At 42.7% G+C, this 20,964-nt stretch overlaps 1 protein-coding gene across 10 annotated transcripts; it reads left to right on the top strand.

The window, feature by feature from the left end:
- Positions 1-5: 5 nt before the first annotated feature.
- On the top strand, positions 6-20,530 carry LOC137123367 (CSC1-like protein 2). 10 transcript variants are annotated; one of them, XM_067496994.1, is made up of 24 exons: positions 6-144; positions 6,160-6,378; positions 7,216-7,295; positions 7,643-7,687; positions 8,797-8,887; positions 9,572-9,609; positions 9,698-9,840; positions 10,861-10,912; positions 11,162-11,270; positions 11,367-11,437; positions 11,570-11,650; positions 11,985-12,108; positions 12,522-12,655; positions 12,815-12,952; positions 13,035-13,188; positions 13,280-13,386; positions 13,566-13,652; positions 13,733-13,798; positions 13,953-14,115; positions 14,364-14,469; positions 14,958-15,125; positions 15,235-15,350; positions 15,443-15,526; positions 15,824-20,530. In XM_067496994.1, exons 2-24 carry the CDS (start codon positions 6,187-6,189, stop codon positions 16,022-16,024), a joined length of 2,550 nt encoding a protein of 849 aa, XP_067353095.1. In that variant the 5' UTR covers positions 6-144; positions 6,160-6,186; the 3' UTR covers positions 16,025-20,530. The 10 variants fall into 10 exon arrangements, with proteins under 10 accessions (XP_067353095.1, XP_067353094.1, XP_067353091.1 ...); XM_067496993.1 differs by having other exon boundaries at positions 62-201; XM_067496990.1 differs by lacking the exon at positions 6-144 and adding an exon at positions 466-1,473 and having other exon boundaries at positions 15,833-20,530.
- Positions 20,531-20,964: the final 434 nt, after the last annotated feature.

Below are 20,964 nucleotides of genomic sequence, written 5' to 3'. Positions count from 1 at the left end.
CTGCGGCCTGTGATCGCTCCATTTCAGGCGGCGGACTGAGCTCCTCCGGGCTAATTAAGCGGTTTATTCTCGGATGGCGGCGCTGCGGCGGGACGCGGCCGAAGCGGCGCTGGATTTGTGAGGATTTAACGGCTCATTTGTGCGGTGATTATTTTTCATTGAATCGAGGAGAGAAGAGCAGGCTCGGCTTCGGACGGTCAGGTACCGGCTTTATTCTAGTTGAGTTTAATCACTCCGGGCTGACCGGCCGCTCGCAGGCCGCCGCTGCAACCGCCGGCGGCCTGCGAGCGGCTCCTCTTCGCTGTCTCCACCCGGACAGCATCCATCCAGCCTCCATCCAGCCTCCACACGGCTTCGGGATTTTAGTGGGGGGAGGGTGGGGTGTTGGGTTATATAATGTGTGCGCAGAGGACGCAGCGGGTTGTGCGTCAGTCTGCAGGTGCGGACTTCTGTCCTTGTGTCCTTCTCTTTCTGTCTCTATCTGTCTTTGTGTCCCCGATGCTCGCTGCGGCAGCTGATGCCGCTCCAGGCCGGAATGCAGGTGCAGCAGGGCCGCGGTGCCTCGTCCAGTAGGACGTGGAGATGATATAAAAGGTCCTGAGTCACAGTTTGTGGGACAGCGGGTCAGACCTGCAGCATCAGTTCTGTGGATGAATACACTGTCCACCGTGAGAAACTAAAACCACATCAGTTTAAATTACTTCAACTATTTGCATATAGACTCACCTGTCAGTCGGCCAATAAAACCAACATCACTGCTGAGAATTAGTCAGTTAATCGATTATTCCATCAATCAGCAATTCTTCGCCATAAATCTCCTGGTTCCAGCTAAATGTGAATATTCGGTAGCTTTCTCGGTTCTTGAGGACGAACGGAACATTTTCTAAGACAAAAGCTTTTTTACAGACCAGATGATTCAGTGATTAATCAGCACATTCACCTATAATCAAACAATGTTTATAAGAAGAACAACTTTTTTAGAAATCGCTGTTAATAACCAAAACTCCAGGAGAATCTTCGTTTTGACATGAGTCAAGCTTTTCGTTAAAAAGGACCCAAATCGTCACTAGATGAGTAAAAAACCATCAGGCTGATCTATAACAAACCAACGGCAGATTCTCAGTTATTTAACCAGGTCAAAGGTTCAGGGTGAAATATCAAAGCTTTTGTGCGTTGTTTTTATTTACTTATTTGCTGGTAAATGAAAAGCTTTTTGATGACGGAGTCATTTCAGAGGCTCAGTGCTGATAAGTTCATTTACTCAAGAACGCTACTAATTTGATGCACTTGTACTTCTCACCTCCTCTTTCCTGCAGCTCAGGAGTCACTGAACAAATCTGAAGCTTTGTGACACGAAACAGCTGAGTTTGGTCATTGACCAATCATCTGACTGACAGGAACTACGAACATGTCGTGGTTCCAGCTTCTTAAAATCTAATGGTCCCTGGTTGGAAAACCAAACTCTTTGTAAAGGTGACAACGTTTCTCGGTTCTTCCCAAAGCCACAGTCAGACGATTCCACTGTAGAATAATCAGAAGATGAAGCCAGATGGTGATAATCGTCTTGTTTAAAATAGTTCAGTCTCTTCTGCTTCAACTACTTTATCTTTTGAATAATTGAAGTACATTTTCTTTTTTAGCTTTTTATACTTTGACTTAGCTTTTTCCTTGAGTGTTTGTACTGTGTGCTGTTGGTACATTTTCTCCCTGTGAAGCAGAACACAAAACGGTTTACTTTAGTTTTTGGCAGCTGTTGCGTCAAATCCAGCTGTGGTCGTCTGTAGAAGAAGAATCAGTTTTATGTAAATAGGTCCGTTCCTTTTCCATGTGGTCTGGGGTGGTTCAGAGCTCTGTGACACATCTGGGTCAAACCTTACTCGTTAATTTTTTAAACCTGAGTGTAGTTCAGCTCTGCAGGCTGATTAAAACCTTAAGATTAGTTCTGTAACAGTTATCTCATGAGTCTTTTGGTGGATCAGCACAATATCATCATTAGTGATTTTATTTTTCAGGGTTGTTCTGTTTTCAGTGTGAGGGAGTTGTTCTAGGTGGTCTGTGTTTCACCGTGAGATTCTGTGAATTCATTGCTGATGTTGTTTATTATCCGTGGTTGAAACTCTGAAATCCAACACTGAAGAGTGGACCATAAAGCAGCGCTGCCTTCATTGACCTTAACATGAGACTGACTTACCTGTAACAGGTACAGTGCCTTAACCTGTCAGAAACAGATTATATCTGATTATCATCATCAGATGTGAATCTGCTGTAAAACATCTGGAAACTTATCAGCTTCTGTTAAACATCTGGTTTCTGAAGTCCAAACAGATTCTCTTCACTGGCCAATCAGATGTTCATATATAAATATATAAATAATATTTGGGCAAAAATCTGTGTGAATGTTAAAGTAACAGTTCAGGGTTTTGGAAGCTAGTAATAACACAATATTGTTCAGGATGTGATAACAGGTCTTGGTCATTGTTAACTCTGTATAGGCAACTCCTCACGTTTGAAATATTCTGGCTCATATGAAACTTCTACAGTTCTGCAAAGACAAATCCAGTCTGAGACTGTTTCAGAGAAGTGTGTGGTTTTTAGTTTTCCTGTTGTTCCTCACTGAGCATTAACCCCCTGGCAGCAGCCCCCTATTGTCCTCGCCCTGATCTCCTCATACTGTATGTCCTCTACATACACTCAGCTGTCAAACTGCATAAACACTTCAGCTGTAGGTTCTTTCAGAAAAGTTACAGCTTGAGACTTGTTGAAACCCATAATACTTTGTTTCTGAGCCTCAGTGGGTTTTACAGTCTGGAGATGATGTCCTCTGTCCTCAGAACATCAAGCCTACATATAGCTTTTAGATGATATTCCTACTCCGCAACAGGAACTACTTTCAGAGAAACCAAAAGAGGGACAATTGTCTTAAAGACAAAGGAAATTTGGATCTAAACAGCATGACATGTAATGAGTTCAGTCAGTGTTGACAGCTGCATTATGGGAAAATGTGGGCACCAGTGTTTTCAGAATCTTTCCACGTGTGCTGCTTAGATTCTTGTTCAGGCTGTTCTGTGAACCAGTAAATGGGTGAAATGCTCCTTTAACTGAGGCCATGAACAGGATATAACTGAAGCTCTTATCAGTTGGCCACATGTGTCCCGGACTCAACCATGTCTGGACCAGCTGATCTTCTGTTTTTATGTTTGTAAGGTGACAGCAGCAGCTTTTCTTCATGAACTCATGCAATCTGATCTGATCTTTATTTCCAGCTGCCTCCTCAGTGTTTCAGATAATTAAAGTGCTGTTGGGAGGGAGTTTTTTTTCTTTTTCATTTGTTTGTTTTTGTAGGTCAACCCAGCAGTCAGCATCTTTCTGCTTCCCTTTACAATAAGTCAATTACATTTTTCCTCTGGCTTTTAGGTTAAAACAGCTCTGTGACAAACAGGCTTTTAAGGAGAGAATTAAGGACAATAGATTACTTTATTTCCTAGTTTTAGGAATCATTCCTATTATGCTATTGTTGTTGTTGTTGTTTTTTTATGTGCATCCTTTGTTTTCTACAAGGATCACGTAGATAAATACATTCTGCGGAATGTTTCTTACAAATTTAATCCCCCCAAACCTTTGTGTCTCCATTTAAAATAAATAAATAAATACCAGAATAAAATGACCTTTCAGAAAGGAAAACATGACCCAGTCACTGAAAGGAAAACTGCGTAAGATCAGTTCCGGACGTCTGAGTCTTTCTGCTTCCAACTTCCTGTCTCAGACACTAGTCCACAGAAGGAGTGTTTTCTATTGTGTCACTGTGATTCTGGAATGTTAGCTCATCTGGGCTGCGCTCTCCATTAGGTTCATTCTCAGTCAGTCATCCTGTTCTCCACAGTCCCAACATTCACTGTCTTACTGCAGCCATTCTGCTACAGGTCCAGTCGGATCATTTTAGGGTTAATTTGAATTTAATAAAGTGTCCAAACCTAATGTTACTTTATTCCAACAGCTCCTTCTTGGTGCTCCACCATTCACCTTTAGGTCCATCCACTTTGGCTGCATTAGAATAAGTTTGTAAAACAGTGATAGACCAGGTTTGTCTGTTTGTCCTCTGCTGAAGCTCCACACACTTCAACCTTCACCTCCTCCATCAGAGTTTTTCCTTTAGTTTTTCTTTCTCTAAACTGAAGATGTTGTTACAGACTGTAAAACCCACTGAGGTGGATTAACGTTGGCCTAACATCTGGTTTACAGTTGGTCTGATGCTAAGCTTTATGGTGGTCTGACATCTTACTGCACACTGACATCAGCAGCCATGTGACCTGGTGTCCCACAGGGTTTAGATGAAACTGAAACCATTGGGTATTGAACAAACGGGATCAGCAGAAAGACAAACTGAATTACCCTTTAATGGCAGAGTCACTGGGTACAGGCTGAAGGACTCCTGCAGACAACAGATAAGCTGCAGTTACATCATGTCCACACTGAGGAGGTTTTACACTGATTCAGCAGGTTTCTGAGCCAGAGTCTGGACCCAGCTCATGTCTCTGTTCATCTTTACTCTGATTAAACTGTCAGAGAATCATCCGGTCGTTAACTGACCAAGTTAGGACATAAATAAAGTGTCACGCACTGAGCTGATATATGTGAGCTGTAGTCCTCTGTGCGGGGGGGGCTTCTGAAGACTTCTGAGTCTTGCTCTGTCAGGAGGTCTTCGGGTGTAGTTGTGTTCTGTTCTGATTGTTCGATGTGGTTTGTGTGTTATTGCCGTGTGTCTGCAGCTCTGAGACTGGAAGCTTAGGATGAGTCATTCTGCTGCTGCCGCACCATGGCAACAGGGGGGGAGGGTGTTTCTGTGAAGGATGCTGAACTGGTGGAATATTCCAGATCAGAGCAGAACCAATGAGAACAGTGGTGCTTAGCACCCCCTGCAGGCTGCAGAGCTGCTGCATCAGAGTGTTTTAGTTGTGGACACAAGAAGGCGTCTGGAGACGGACTGAGCTGAGGAGACAGTGTCTGTGATGGTGGATGTGGATCTCTTACATCAGACCCATAAGGTTGAAGTGATCAGTGTGACTTCACTTCCTTCGTCTCTCTGTCCCGTCACAGTAAAGCTCCAGAAATCCACTTAGAAAGAGAAACCAGTAGCTGCAGGGCGTCATTCAGAACCTTTGTGGTTTTAAGTTTTCCCCACTGTCCCACTGGTGCATTGACAGTGGTCTCCTGTCGTCTGCTGGTGCTTGAATCAAACACACCGTCGCTGTTGGTTTGCGGTAAACGGGCATCGAGGCATAAAAACTGGGTCAGGAGCTGCAAACAAGGTTTCTGTGGCAACGAGATCAGTGGGTCACTGAGGTGGAAGCTGGCGGCAGCTGAGGCATGCTGGGAAATGTAGTCAGAAACTTCAGAGGAAGAAAAACTGCAGCAGATACAGTGACAAGTGTGAATCCAGATCAGAGAACCATCAGATCTTAATGACCTGAGGACAAAATGTAATCACAAACGTCTGGGTATGAAATAAAAATCTCTAACTCTGAAAATGTTCAGATCATAAATCAAACCTGAGACACTGAGTGGGTTCACTTTAGATTTACCTTTATTTTACCTGTTCAGTGAGAACTTGTGATGCAGTTTTTAATAAACTAATATAAATCCACTGTAGAGGCAGGCTCACTTGTGTTTGCTGCTACAAAATTATCCGCTCTAGAGATTGTTGTAAGACAAACACTGAACATTTATTGACTTCCACGTTCCACAATTGAGCTATACCAAAGTAAGTCCACACAAAATATTTCTCAAAACAATTCAACAAGGGAAGAAGCCATGTACCTCCATAGCTACACATTCAACTTTCCACTACTACCTTGTAGTCCACGCCCGTCCTTTAGCTCCAATAACTGTAAACAAACATCATTTGCTTGACAATGTCTATATAACAATATTAATCTACTTTAATCTGTGGTCAGTAATCAGGACAGTAAACTTTTCACTCCACAAAAAAATAAGCACGCCATTTCTCTTTATTTTCCAATCTTGAAAGCTTGTTCCTATTTATCAGGTTTTAAATTTTTTATGCAGAAACAGAGAAAGTTTTGCTTTTTTTTTTTTTTTTTTTTTTTTTAAAGATGATCTCATGTTCCTGCTGTTAGTTAAACCTTATTTTTGCCTCCTCAGGTTCTCAGCCAGGATGTGGCACTGAGCATGCTCAGAGCGGTGATCGTTACCATGGCGATATTCGGCAGCAGTCAGGCGTGCAGCGGTCAAGACAACTGCTCGACCGAGAACGAGTCTAAAGACTACTGCTACTCTGCTCGGATCCGCAGCACGGTGCTGCAGGGGCTGCCATTTGGAGGCGTCCCCACTGTGCTTGCCCTTGACTTCATGTGCTTCCTGGTGAGTGTCTGCTTTTTCATGACCCAGGCAGGCGCTTCACCTGAAGGCATTTCATGATTGACTCTTCTGATGAGACCATCCTCCTGTAAAGTACGAGTCTTTAGCTCATTGGTAGCAGCAGCATTTCTCCTGATCTCTTAACACCTAAACTTGATATAGTCGTGTAGTTTGTAGAGTCAGAACAAACACGTCTGATATAATTTCACTTCATTAACTCTGGGTTTGGGATCACTGTCAAGCTGAACAATAGAACTGTTCCCAATCATGTGATTCCTAAAAACCTGTCTGTGATTTACAACATTTATCACCAAAACCACTGGCAGAACTGCAGCCCCAAACCTTCACTGAAGGCTGCAAACACTCAAAACTAGGATTCACAACACTCTTTTCCACTCTTCACTCTAATCTTTGTGAGCTTTTCCATATCTCAGCCTCTTCTCCCCAGTGCCCTTCTGATCATGTTTTCTTAGACTCTGAAAGCACTGACTTGGAATCCAGATGAAGGAGCCAGGTCCTTGCTGGACTACTTCTGGTCCCTCAGAGAACAAATATTTTAGCCCAGCAGATTCATTGTTTGTGATCTTAACACTGTGCACATATTTCTTATATTTTCTAGTTGTCTTCTGATAAAGACTAGTAAATAATATATACATACTCATCATAATGCTGCAAATTAAACATGTGAATCTTGATTTCCACACTGAGTCTGACTTCTATTCCAGATTGTTCAGGCCCCGGGTTAATGACTTACCACAGCAAAAACAAGTCTGATGGTGTCTTAAAACTTTTGCAAAGCCCTCTGAGCTCTAACAGGAATTCCTCCTCTTTCTTCTTTAGGTGCTGCTCTTTGTCTTCTCTATTCTGCGGAAAGTTGCGTGGGACTATGGCCGCCTGGCACTGGTCACCGACGCAGACAGGTAAACAAAAACCACAGGAACATTCAGACATGATTATTTAAACTTTTCTGTGACTCCTTCATGATTTTGGCTCCAGAGCAGTGGTTCCCAACATCTCACCTCTGTGTGTTTTGTTCAGGATTTGTCTTCCTGCTGACACCTGGACACGTCCCCAGAAACACCCACTCACTCATTGGTTCTCCAAAATATTTGGACACACATTCAGACCACAACAAATAAACTGAAAAACCAAACCTTAAGAACTGTGAGATGTTGGGAACTACTCAAACCCCCACTATTACCTCGTTTCTTCATCAATTTGACCTGTAGTGTCTCTTCCTGATCCCTATTTGTTTTTCTTCCTGAAGACTGAAGAAGCGTTTCAGCACAGCCAAGTTGGAAGAGCGGGAAGAGTATGTTGCTGCTTCCTCAGTGTTTGCTTTACTCACTAACGTCTTCCTCAGTTTCCATTAACAGGGTTCCGCTCTCTGATTGGTCCACTAACACAACAACTCCTGCAGATCTGCCTCTTTTTATGTGTGTGTGTGTGTGTGTGTGTGTGTGTGTGTGTGTGTGTGTGTATATGTGTGTGAGAGTGAGTGTGAGAGTGAGTGTGAGAGAGAGTGTGAGTGATGTATGGGGGGTTATTGGTGCCATTTTGTTATTATCATGAGTCCTTGTGTAACTACACATACTCGTTCTGACATGTTCCTGTCAGTATGAAGCAGCACAGTCTCTGAAACTGGATCAGAACCTTTGAAGATTTGAACATTATCACCTTCATGAAGGAGGATTTACTGCAGGATTTACTAATAAACTTGCATGAAAACAAATTATTAATATTTGTATGATCTACATACATTTTCACTATGAAATCTTCAAACTGTTAAGTCTTGTGTCCCAAAAAACCTGAGTGACAGGGGGCACCCCCCCATACACCATGACTACTGACCTGTGTGTGCTAACATGATGCTAACATGATGATAACACTGCTCCACATTTGTCTTCATGTGTCCTGTTAAATCAGCCGAAGGAGAGAGAAAGATAACTATGAGCCTGTGAAAAGGTAACAGGATGTGTGAGTCTGTGAATCAGTGTCTCGTGACCCTGTGATGTGACCATAGACTTAAACTTGCTGTGACTTAGACAGGAAAACCCATCCAGACTGTCACTACTGCTTTCTGCAAATGGTTTTACACCAAACACAGTGTCCGTGACTGGCGTCAACCAGGTTTAAACATGGACATTTTACTCGGAGGCTCAGGGTTCAGTTTGTGGACTCTGTTTGGTTCTTTTTTGCAGGGAGTTTTTCAGTGTTTGGTGTATTAGCTCCAGCGTTTAGCCAAAAACATTTGAGTTGGTGAAATTGTCCTATTTCCTGTTAGCTCCTGCTGTAGTTTTGTGTCTCATATGTCCTTATGACTCTGTCAGAGGAAAAAGAGGATCTGAACTGCTCTCAGGGTCAAAGGCCATAGTGACTACATGCTAAAAGTCTTCTGACTCCCTCCTCTCTGTGTCATAGCGTTGCCTCTGCGATGCACTCAGAGACCCCTGACCGGTACGAACGCCTCACCTCTGTCTCCAGTTCCGTAGACTTTGACCAGAGAGACAATGTAAGCTCTTCTTCTTTTTCTTCAGTATTTTGATGTTTTTAGGTTTTTCTGCTATGTCACAGTGAAACACGGATCACAGACGATTCTGCTGCTGTACGTTTGTTCACAGTTTGATTCCATGTGAAAAACACAGTGTAACTCATTGAATCCATGGCAAAAAGGTATTTCCTGTTTACATGCCCCTAACTCATCATGGAAAGAGTAGTTTCAACATTTACAACATGAATCATGATTTAGAATTTTTATGTCATTAATTTAATGTATTTAAAATAATTTAGACAAATGTTTCAGTATTTTGTTTATTTATTTATATTTTTTACTTGATTATATCATAGACTGTGCCGTTCTCTTGCGGAGCAAAGAAAAATACAGGATGAGAGCTTGAATTGTTTTATTAAATATTTCATTGAATAAGTCAGCGTTGACACAGGTGAGTAAAAAGTGTGTACAGTGTGTAGTGGTGTGTTGTTGTCCCACATGAGGACGTCCTGTAGTGATGGTGCAGCTCAGCAGGTTTATGTTTGCTTTAATCTTTCGACGATAATCCGGTTTACTGCTGAGCCTCTCAGAGGACATTAACCTGATACCAGTTATCAGCCAAAGCTCCACCCACTCCCCTAAAACCCACCTGCATAACAACAAAAAAGTTGTATTCAAGTAGTTTTAAAACTTTTTTTTTTTCAGGGCTTCTGCTCGTGGCTGACGGCCATCTTCAGAATAAAGTGAGTGATTCAAAAGTGATCTATGTGATGATTAAATGGATATGTGGTAGCTGTAGCAACCAGCAGTGACCTCCTCTTCCTCCTGCAGGGATGAAGAGATCAGGGAAAAGTGTGGAGAGGACGCTGTCCATTACCTTTCCTTCCAGCGGCACATCATCGGGCTGCTAGTTGTGGTCGGGGTCCTCTCTGTTGGCATCGTCCTGCCTGTCAACTTCTCTGGCGACCTGCTGGGTAAGAACGAGCACAGCGTGCTGACACTCCCGCTGCAGCTGCTCTGACACCCGCTGACACTGTATGTCTGATTGTTTTAGTCCGAATTATCAGTAAAGATGCTTTCCTCAGCCAAGGAGCTCCTGGACCTCCTTCCAAAGAAGGTAACAGCTGTAGCTGTGTTTGCTGTCTGATGGTAGACCGTGGTTCAGTCTGAGCAGACAGGAACAGTGGTGGAAGGAGGATAAATACTACAACACAGAAGTACTTGGAGTCAAATATGTGCATGAATGAAAGTACCACAGTCAGTCGAAACAGTCACAGCAGTAGAGATGGTTTTGGTTTGTGCGTAGCTGAAAAAACAATAAGTAAAAATAAACTTCACCTTGCAAAATAATAAGAAGGTAGAGAACAGAGAACTTTTCCTACAAAACGTAAACCTGAAATGAATTGTGAGTAAAGATATAAATGAGCATAAACCGAAAATGTTCTGGTGAGTTTAGTTCCACCACTGAGTGTCAGTGCTGCGTGTTGTGTTTTCAGTTGTGTAGCTCTGTCATTGGTAGTTGGATTTCCTCGCGGTGTGTTTGTGTATGCTTTACATCTGTGTCCTGATTGTCTGCATCCTCTGCTGGGGTTTTAGTGCTGCTTCTCAGTTTGTCTATCAGTCGGTTCCTTAGCAGGACCTTTAAAACAAGGTGAAGAGCAAACGGTGAAATGACCCAAACACTGGCTTTTAACAATATGAACGACGTTTATATTAATTTATGATACTCTATTAGGTCACTGTTCTACAAAACTTGAATTGTGGAAACTGTTCATGTGTGAATAAGCAGAATCAGAAGCAGACCTCTGTTATGTGAGATGATCATGGTGGTGAAGACAAGCATCTAAACATCCAACAAACAGTGATTTTTCAGCCCTGAGCCTTTAGTTCTGGTTTGAGGGTCATGTCAGTAATCTCAGAGTTCACCTGGGGAAGGAGCTGTAATGTGATTAAAAATGAAATTAAAATCTCTGACTTGTTTGTATTTTTTCCAGAAAATAACGCCTACAGCTTCGGACGCACCACGATAGCCAACCTGAAGTCAGGGTGAGTCTTTGATCGGTTCGTCCTCCAGTTCCTCATCAGACTGTGATCAGCTTTATTTTAGCCTCTAATTCAGGCTCTGTACAATAAACTTTCTGTGCCAAAGCTGCAGTATCAGTGCTTTTCTCTCATAGTGGTGATCATAGTGATGATCCACTTTATGAGGAAAACATCCACCCTCCAACACCTGCTGAGCTGTAGCCTGGACTGTTGTGTTATAAATAAGTAAATCGTCTATTTTTGTTGTTCCAGGACAAACCTTTTGTGGCTCCACACTTCATTTGCTTTCATGTATCTGCTGCTGACCGTCTACAGCATGAGGAGACACACATCCAAGATGCACTACAAGGAGGACGACCTGGTAGGAGAACAGGAAGCTGAGAAAGCTCAGGACTCTACTAACAGGCTGATGTGTGTGTCTGTGATATATAAATATAATTATTTTGTTCTCCTGCAGGTGAAACGCACTTTATTCATTAATGGCATCTCAAAGTATGCAGAGGAGAGTCAGATCAAACAGCACTTTGAGTGAGTTCACGACGTACATCTCCAACATCAAACTCTTCAAAATTAAACTCATCATCTTGTAGCGATTTAACACATTTCAGCATCAAACATGAAGACATTTTAACGTTTCCTCCTCTCTATGACTGTTTGCAGACAGGCCTATGAGAACTGCATTGTGCTGGAGGCTCGGATCTGCTACAACGTAGCCAAACTCATGGCTCTGAATGCTGAGAGGTGAGACAGAGTCTTGGCCCAGTGCATGTTGGGATACACTGCAGCTCTGTGACAACTGCAAATGGGCATAAATCATGTGTTTTCACAGAACTCTCCTGAGTAAAATGTGTATTTAGCAGGTGGAGCTCCAGTAGGAACATATTAAAACGCCAGTGGATATTGTTGGATTCACAGCTTATCTTGTCTCTCTGTGTCCCAACTCAGTGAAAAATGAACATTGTCACTTCCACTCCTGAGTTAATTACTATCTCTGACGTTTATCCACAGTAAAAGTTTTCTTCAGTAGCAGAGTGAAACAGAGATGGTTGTCTGAACATCAATGTGTGTATTACAGGAAGAAGACGGAGCGCAGTAAGAAGTTCTTCACCGACCTGATGGCAAAGGAACACGTTCCCACCATGATCAACCCCAAACCCTGCGGACACCTCTGCTGCTGCGCCATCACCGGCTGCGAGGAGGTGACGAGCTGCACGAATGCTCAGATTACAGCGAGACAAAGGCGCTCACACAACAAACCTAGTCTGGACACACCGAACATGATTGTTTTTTTACTTTACTCATCAGGAAAATGAGCCCTGTAAACATCTTTGGTGCCTTTACTTTGATAGTGAACAGTGCAGAGAGACAGGGAACCTGGTTAGAGGCAAAAGCTCTGTTTTAAACAAACACAAATCTGATCCAGTGATGTGAATCTGTCAGCTGGTCACTTTGTTCCAGACAAGTCAAACTTGAGTTTTCTCCTGAAGATGAATATGATTGACTTCGATAAATCAGCAGGCCAGAGGTTTTATTTTAATTCACAGTGAAAATAAAGGGTAACGCTCATTAGCCTCTTTAGCATGCTAAATGTTACGGCGTGTTGATCCTGCAGGAGGAGGCTGTCAGCTATTACACCAAGAGGGAGGCCAAGCTGAAGGAGGAGTACAGGAAGGAGAAGGAGAAGGTCCACACCAAACCGCTGGGCATGGCCTTCGTCACCTTCCAGAACGAGGCCATGACCGCCATGTGAGTACACACACACACACACACACACACACACACACACACACACACACACACACACACACACACACACACACACACTAAACCTAGTGTTAACATTCAAACAGAGAGTTCATTGTGTGTCTGTCTTTTACAGTGTCGATTTGTTTTTTTTCTCCACAGTATTTTGAAAGACTTTAACGCCTGTCAGGTTCAGGGTTGTCGGTGTCAACTGGAGCCACGTTCCTCCCAGTTCAGCGAGGTGCTTCACGTTTACAACTGGAGCGTTTCATACGCACCCGACCCGCAGAACGTCCGCTGGTACGTCCACAAGCTCCGCCCACTAAAACAGTCAATAACACCCTTTTCCATCAGCTGACGTTATCCCTGTTTCTTGTTGCAGGGAGCACCTGTCGCTGGGCGGGATCTCCTGGTGGATCCGCTGCTTCATCATCAACTGCATCCTCTTCATCCTTCTCTTCTTCCTCACCACTCCTGCCATCATCATCTCCACCATGGACAAGTTCAACGTCACCAAACCCGTGGAGTATCTCAACGTGAGAAAAACCAAACTGGCTTCAGTGGAGCTGCATGTTTGAGTTTTAATGAAATCCTTGTCCTGACTCTGCTGGTTGTTTGTTTCTGCAGAATCCCATCGTCACCCAGTTCTTTCCCACCCTGCTCCTCTGGGCTTTCTCTGCTCTGCTGCCCACCATTGTCTACTACTCCGCCTTCTTCGAGGCTCATTGGACCAGGTAACTCTGCTGCTTTTTCATCACCCAACCCTTGGTTACAGTAGTATTACAGAACAGGATCAGTACATTAACATTTACATTTAGTCATTTAGATGCATTTATCCAAAGCAACTTACAAGTGAAGGACAAGGCAGTAAAAATATAAATCAAGGAAAAAACATAATTCTGTGTGTCTGCAGGTCTGGAGAAAACAGAACGACGATGCACAAATGTTACACCTTCCTAATCTTCATGGTGCTGCTGCTGCCATCTCTTGGACTCAGCAGGTGATAAAACAGCTGGACTTTAAGAATCCTTAGTGACTTTTGAACTCTGTTGTCCTCATTAAAATGTCTATCTTTTACAGTCTGGATGTTTTCTTCCGTTGGCTCTTTGATCGAAAGTTTCTGGCTGATGCTAAAGTCAGATTTGAGTGAGTGGTTTTTAATTTGTTAGAGGACGATTGATCAGTGGTGTATTCATGTAGTCTTATTTTGGAAAGGCTTAGTTTCACTTCAGAAATCAATGAATGATCAATAATGGATCAGTCAGTCGAAGACTATAACAGTGTGTTGTCTCCCCTTCAGGTGTGTCTTCCTGCCAGATAATGGAGCGTTCTTCGTCAACTACGTCATCGCCTCTGCGTTCATCGGGAATGCCATGGACCTGCTGAGGATCCCCGGTCTGCTCATGTACATGATCAGGTTGTGTCTAGCTCGCTCAGCCGCTGACCGCCGCAACGTCAAGAGGGTGAGGACGACAGACACTGAGCAAGAGGACAGAGAGTGAATCAAAGGAGTTTGTAATAATACAAGATTTAGACAAGTGTCTGATAGGAGTCCATCAGTATGAGGACTCCAGTTCCTAATTGTCTTCATATAATCATATGGACTTAAATCCTTTTTTTATGGATGGGAATCTTTTTTTGTCTTTGAACTAGGCTTCATGATTGTCTCTTTGTGGTCCAATTTTGTGTATTCTATGTGTTGTTCCTCCAGCACCAGGCCTATGAGTTCCAGTTTGGAGCGGCATACGCCTGGATGATGAACGTCTTCACAGTGGTGATGGCCTACAGCATAACCTGTCCCATCATCGTCCCCTTCGGTCAGTCTCAACTACACAGGAGTCCATACTGCAGTGGAAGTACTGCATTATTTTTAACACAGCATCAATACTTAGCACTCACTATCCACTGAGTTATTGATACTAGTACCCAGTGCTGTTTTAAGAATTTGGGGCAAAGAAAAGTCTCAAGTAAATCAAACTTGAACTCCATCATCACAAAATGTGAAGTTGAAGGACATTCTCAAGTCTCAAGATAAAAATCAAGTTAGAGACAAGTTCAGCTCCAGTTCCATTTAAGTGTCAAAGTGTCCATCATTTGAGACAAATCCAGATCAAGTCCTATGTCAATAAGGACAGATGGAGTTAAAGTTTCATCTCAGCTGAAATGTTACTCCAATATTAGTCCAATTCAATTTAGGTCTGAGCCCAAGTCCGTCTCATATCAAATCAGTAAAGAATGCCTTCATCAGATATGTTCAGCTGTCTGTGTGTCTTCCTAATGAAGCAGCTCACCTGTCCCCCTGCAGGTCTGATGTACATGCTGCTGAAACACCTAGTGGACCGATACAACATGTACTACGCCTACTTGCCCTCCAAACTAGACAAGAAAATTCATTCTGGAGCCGTCACCCAGGTGGTGGCTGCACCCATTCTCTGCCTTTTCTGGCTGCTCTTCTTCTCCACCGTACGCACAGGTAGGTCCTACTGGACACACCCTGAGGCATTTGTTCTCAAAGTCAAGTCGTATCAAGTCTGAACAAAGCCACATTACCTAAACATTAACCAATCTTAATGACCTGCCAGGTTTTGAGACTCCGACCTCCATGTTTACTCTGGTGGTGCTGATCGTCACCATCGTGGTCTGTCTGTCTCACGTGTGTTTTGGACACTTCAAGTACCTCAGTGCTCACAACTACAAGGTACAGAAACATTTCAACCAAGCTACAAACAGTTTGTATGAAAGACAAATATCACTGTTCAGTACACTGACAAATGTCTTCATTTGTCTTAGATCGACACCAAGGAGAACGACAACGACGCCGTTGAGAATGGACGTCCAGCTCGTCCCTCATCCTCCCCTACCACTAAATCTCAGGTGAGTGTTTAAGAAACAAACTAGTTTAACAGGTTGTGAACAAAGAAGCACTGATTCACAAAGCAGCTTGCACAGTCTGCATCCATAGTTCCTGGTTGGTACTAGCTCCATGGTTTAATGACACCATCATTCTTATGGTGCCTTTGCTCACTGGTTCTGGACCTTTTGACAGGACTACACAGTCTTTATCAGCAGCTGAAAAGTTTTGAGCTGCGACTGACCAGACATTAGATGTTACAAATCTAACGGTTTGCCTCACCTTGGTGGTTAACCAGGTTGTTGTGGTTTTGTGTGTTCCAGCAGCAGCAGCAGCAGCAGCAGATGTATATCGCCCAAGTGCTCCAGGACCCAAACTCAGACGAGCCAGGCAGCGGGAGTGGCGAGGAGGACCGAGGGTCGTCCCAGGATGAGGAGATGTTGAATGGCGGGAACAGCATCAATGAGGCGGATTTCCAGTCAGGGGAGGACAGTCTGATCGCCAACGAGGTCCACCAGTAGCTGGGGGTGGAGCTCGAGGGAGGGAGCGGAGCTAGTTACGGTCCATTCCAACACAACAGTTAGAAAATAAGGTTGACTGGAGAACCACTACACATATACTCATACAAAAGGCTGACACGGTTAGCTCCACCCCCTCCCAGCTTGAAGACTTGACCCTGACCTTTGACGCCGGCGCCAGGTCGCAAACATTCACTCCTGCACATCTGTGGAAACCCGATGGATGTTAAACTGTTTCCACGGGAAGTCACTGTACATAACCACAAAGCCAAAAGTTTTTGTTTTGTTTTGTTTTGTTTTTTTGTTAGTTTTCTTGGGGTGGGGGGCAGGTTTCAAAATTTGTGCCTGAGCTGGATTTCATTCCTTTGCACTTGTGTCTTGACTCCTGGTCCGGCCGTGGGTCGCAGGGACTTGACCTATTGAGGCGTTAGTGCTGATACTGTTTTTTTCTTTGGCCTAGTTCCACCATCCTCCAGTGTTGACACGCTAAAAAACTCGCAATCCACCAGCTCTCGAAGTGGTAGAAGCCTCGCTTATGCAGACACATTGTAGTCTAATTTCCCTGGTTGGTTTTTTCCTCCTCTGCGTGGAACCTGTGGGTTGTGGATTTTGCTGGTACATTCAATTAATCACATGGAAGTTCGGGGAACTTTTACTGACCTATCAAGTTTTTGCTGCATGATGTTAAAATTGCTTTGTGGATAAATGACGTCGCGACCTCTGTACGATGTTGTTCATCGCAGGATAGTAGAGGCCAATGACCTCGGCAGATTTCCACCCTGATCTTATAACCTTCCTGCCCGACAAATGTTTTCAATTTTCCACTTCAGTTCGCTCGTCCACTACTGAACAACCCAACTTTACGAGAGGATTCTTTCTTTTTTTGGCTTTGATTTCACCTGAACTACCTTAAATCATGAATACCTGACAAAGGGAACTGGGATGTTTGTGTCTGTGTAGGTTTAGCAAAAAGAACTCTTTTCATTCATGTTTAAAACTTTGTAAAGATGCATTAAGCAGCAGCCGTAGAGTAGTTTGAGTTTGGGTAGACACAGAAGAGCAGTGCTTTTCGTCCGGATGATCTACCCTCAATGCCTGAAGCTGTCAGGACTCTCAAGAGAAAATGTTTGTGTGTTTTGAAGTGTGCACCATGTGTGTGAGTGAGTGTGTGTGTGTGTGTGTATGTCTGGTAGCCCATGGTACACCAACCTGCATCACAAAGAGTTCAATGACCAAGTAACCAAAAACACAGCAGCATCTGGTTATTAGGTACCAGTGCTGCTCAGACTGGTCATCAGCGTACTGTAGAACTAGCTCGATGAAATCTTTTCCTTTGGTGCAAAAATATCCATATTTCTAAAAAATACAAACCATGTCTGACCTTTTCATCCTTTACAAACATCAGATTTTTTTTAATGCAATACTGTGACAGTTCACACCTGAATAGCCACATTATATCTAAGTAAAATAATTAGTCAGCGTTTCAGTTCTGTTGGTCCAGGTTGTGTTAGTCTAGCTTAGCTCAAAGACTGGAAGCGAGGGGAAACTGTTTGCCTACTAAGTGTCAGATTTGAAACTGAGTTATGACGTAACAACACATCCAGATGTTCAACCAAAATTTAGCTGTTCGAGAACTTATTCATGTTTTTTTAAGTCAAAGGGTTCAGCTGCAGGACAGATTCATTCGTCACTTTGCTGGGATCCTCGTGGTGTGTTACGCTTCGGAACAGTTGCTTTTACTGTCATACTTTACATTCTGCGTGTTCACTTTAGAACTGTGGCAGATTTAGCTTTTTCTTGATTTCACAGATTTAGACAAAACTAGCTGTAGATCTCTAGCTAACATTAGCTTTGTGAGTTGTTTGGAGACGTTTTTGAGGACTTCATCTGCACTTGATGGCTTCAATCGTGACATCCTGACAGAAACTAAAACTAACAGGATCCAGGTCCAGATTTGATGCCAACCGACTGTGGCTGGAGCTACCAGCTTTCAGGTCAGTGTAGAGAAGTAAGATCACATCATTTGTTTACCTTTACAACCATCTTCACTTTTAACTGTGAAGAGAATTGGGTCTTATGAGTTGGACAAAAATGTTTAGTTAATGTGACCCCATCTTACTGAAGTGTGAACTTCCTGAAGAGCAGGACAGAGGCACTAACATTAGCTGTGATGGTCTCCATTCGACGTTTCAGTCCTGACATAATCTGTAACCTCGCAGAGAGTTAATGATGTGCTAAAACTTATTGTTACGACTGTAGGACATCAGCTAGTACCAGCAGCTGAGCAGAAAAACTGTTTAAATTATGTATTTTTGGGTTATGGTTCTTACAAAAGACTGTCCAGTTGCATCTTGGGAAATAGAAGTAAAATAGGCACTAAACGGTGAAGCTATTTCCACCTCAGCCACACAGGTTTGGACCATTTAAATTTCCTTAATTAACCCCTTGAAGCCATGTTAAGTTTACACTATGATATGTTGGTGATTAATCTCAGATGTGTCACCTAGAGGACAAAATAATTAATCTTCCTGTTATAAAATAAAGTAAAAAAGGTTTCTTGTGTTGCAGAACCTGCTACATGTAAAAGTAATTTAAAAGCGTGTACGATGTTAGAGTTGATGGAAGAAGCATTTACATTGGGATATTATGATGGACTCTATGATTGGACAAACCTTTTATACCTGAAACGATTGAGTTCACTGAGATCCACATGCAAAACCTGGGATCAGAATGTTTGGGGATTTAGAGTTAAAAGAAATTCTGATGTAAAATTTGTGATTCTAAACTTCTGGTCCTTGGAAATGACTTTTTTCGGACTGAATTGTCCGAAAAAACTGAAAAGTCTTACAAATTTTATCTCTCTGTGAACCGAACAGACCTTTGGACCACGCTGTATGTGAACAATAACCTTGAAGTTGCAGTCTTTCTGCATGAAGCTGTGGTTAAAAAGCAAGAGTGAGTTTGGGTGTGATGGAAGGAACAGAGGTCAGAAAACCAAACGTATAAATGTTTCAGTGCAGCGAGGTGACCACGAAATAGTCTCAGGTGTCATCAGAAAAAAATGTTTACATAAGTTTTTGTTGTTTGTTTTCATTTTCTCATGTTGTGCTTTGTGTGTGTGTGTGTGTGTGTGTGTGTGTGTGTGACGACACTGCTGCACTATGAAAGCTGTAGACACTAGGACGTCTGTTTGGAAGCCGTTGCTCGGTGACTACACGCCGGAGAACCTACAGCATTTTTGTGTCCAGATGATATTTTATTATTTGTGTTTCCTCTTCACCTCCAGCAGGCGTCTGCTGCGATTGTATGCACATGAAACTGAAGGAGAGCTCCCAGTGGATCTGAGGTGTGAATCTGAGACAGCGCAGCAGCTCTCAGCGCAGCAGTCCAGGAAACTACCACAGGTTTTGTTCTGTTCTGTTTCTTTATCTGTGCTACGTATGAACATCAGTTCATAAACTGAGAGACAGGAGCTAAAATGAGCTGAAGAAGTACTGCATAGAGATCCACTCTCAGACGTTTTTGGAATTGCTAATCAATGCAGTGTACTGCAGTAGATGTCCACATTAAATATAAACCTGAATTTCTGCATAAAATGGTCAACCCTACGGTGCACAACGCTAAGGACGTGCACTGGGTGGTCTCACCATACAGACTCAGGTTTTTAGACCCTTGCAGAGTTTGGTACGTGGGAGCAGAGAGCACAACCAGGCCTTTAAACACTTTGGTTTTGGGGTCTTTTTTCTGGTTTGATCTGGACTAAGGGCTGAGAGCTGCTGCGTTCACTGACATTTTGTTGTTGTAGGAATTGAAGACGCTAAGTAAGCCTAAAAGTGTCTGTGATATTTTTGTAAGCTGCTGACTAAAGTATTTGATACCGAACATGTATTAAAGAATCGTTGATAGATGTGAAGATGCTGTTGTAACATGTAACTAAAGGTTTTTAACAATCAGCCACTGCTTTTGTTTTTTCTTTTCTTAGATTTTTCTGTTGTTGCTGAAGTTGTAAAAACAGAATGTGAACTGAAAAATGTGCTGAAAGCTACTGACAATGTGTATAAAATGTGTGTAAATAGCCATTGAACTGCACACAACTCAGCGTCTTATCTCCTGACTCCAGGCTAATACTCCACTGGTCATCGAGGCTTAATTTATTGCTATGACACTTATTTATTTGGACTTTGGTTCCAGGTTGTACAGTTCAGGGTGAAACTCTGCATCCTCTTACATTGAAAAACAAAGGGAGCAAAACAAAGATTTGTTTTTTCATCAACATATAATATTCATTGTAAAATTAGCTACTACACTCTTTCCTTTCTCATCAGAAATAAGACAAACACTAAAGGGACACTTGTAGTAGCTGGATGTGCAGATGGAAAAGAAAAAGTCTTTGTTTTACTCTTTATGTCATTTTAATGTAAATGGACACAGGTTTCCTCTCAGCTGTATTTACAGTGAAACATGTCTTATTTATGTTCTTTGATCAATAAAATTGGCTTCATCTGTTTACTTGTCTCTGAGCAACAATGCAGTTCTGAGCTAATTGTACTTGAGTATTTACATTTTGATGTGATTTTTATACTTCAGCTCCACTATATTTATCTGACAGCTTTAGTCACTTTCCAGTTTAAAGTAAAACAAATTAGTCCCATTATCAGTCTAAACATTGATTGGGGCGACTGTGGCGCAGGAGGTAAAGCAGTTGTCCACCAATGGTCACATGTCAAAGTGTCCTTGAGCAAGACACTGAACATCAACTTAGTTGGCCAGCTGCCTAGCAGCTCCCCTATTGGTGTGTGAGTGTGTGTGTGATTGAGAGTGAGAAGCGCTTCTGAGTACCAGTAGGTATAAAAGCACTATATAAGTGCAGACCATTTACAATTTAACATCCCACTGTTAAGTTGACATCAACTCATCAGTAATGACAGTAAGAATCTTTTTCA

This window comes from Channa argus, chromosome 3 (assembly GCF_033026475.1).
Source record: "Channa argus isolate prfri chromosome 3, Channa argus male v1.0, whole genome shotgun sequence".
Classification (NCBI taxonomy): Eukaryota; Metazoa; Chordata; class Actinopteri; order Anabantiformes; family Channidae; genus Channa; species Channa argus.
This window is presented reverse-complemented; position numbering and strand designations above follow the sequence as displayed.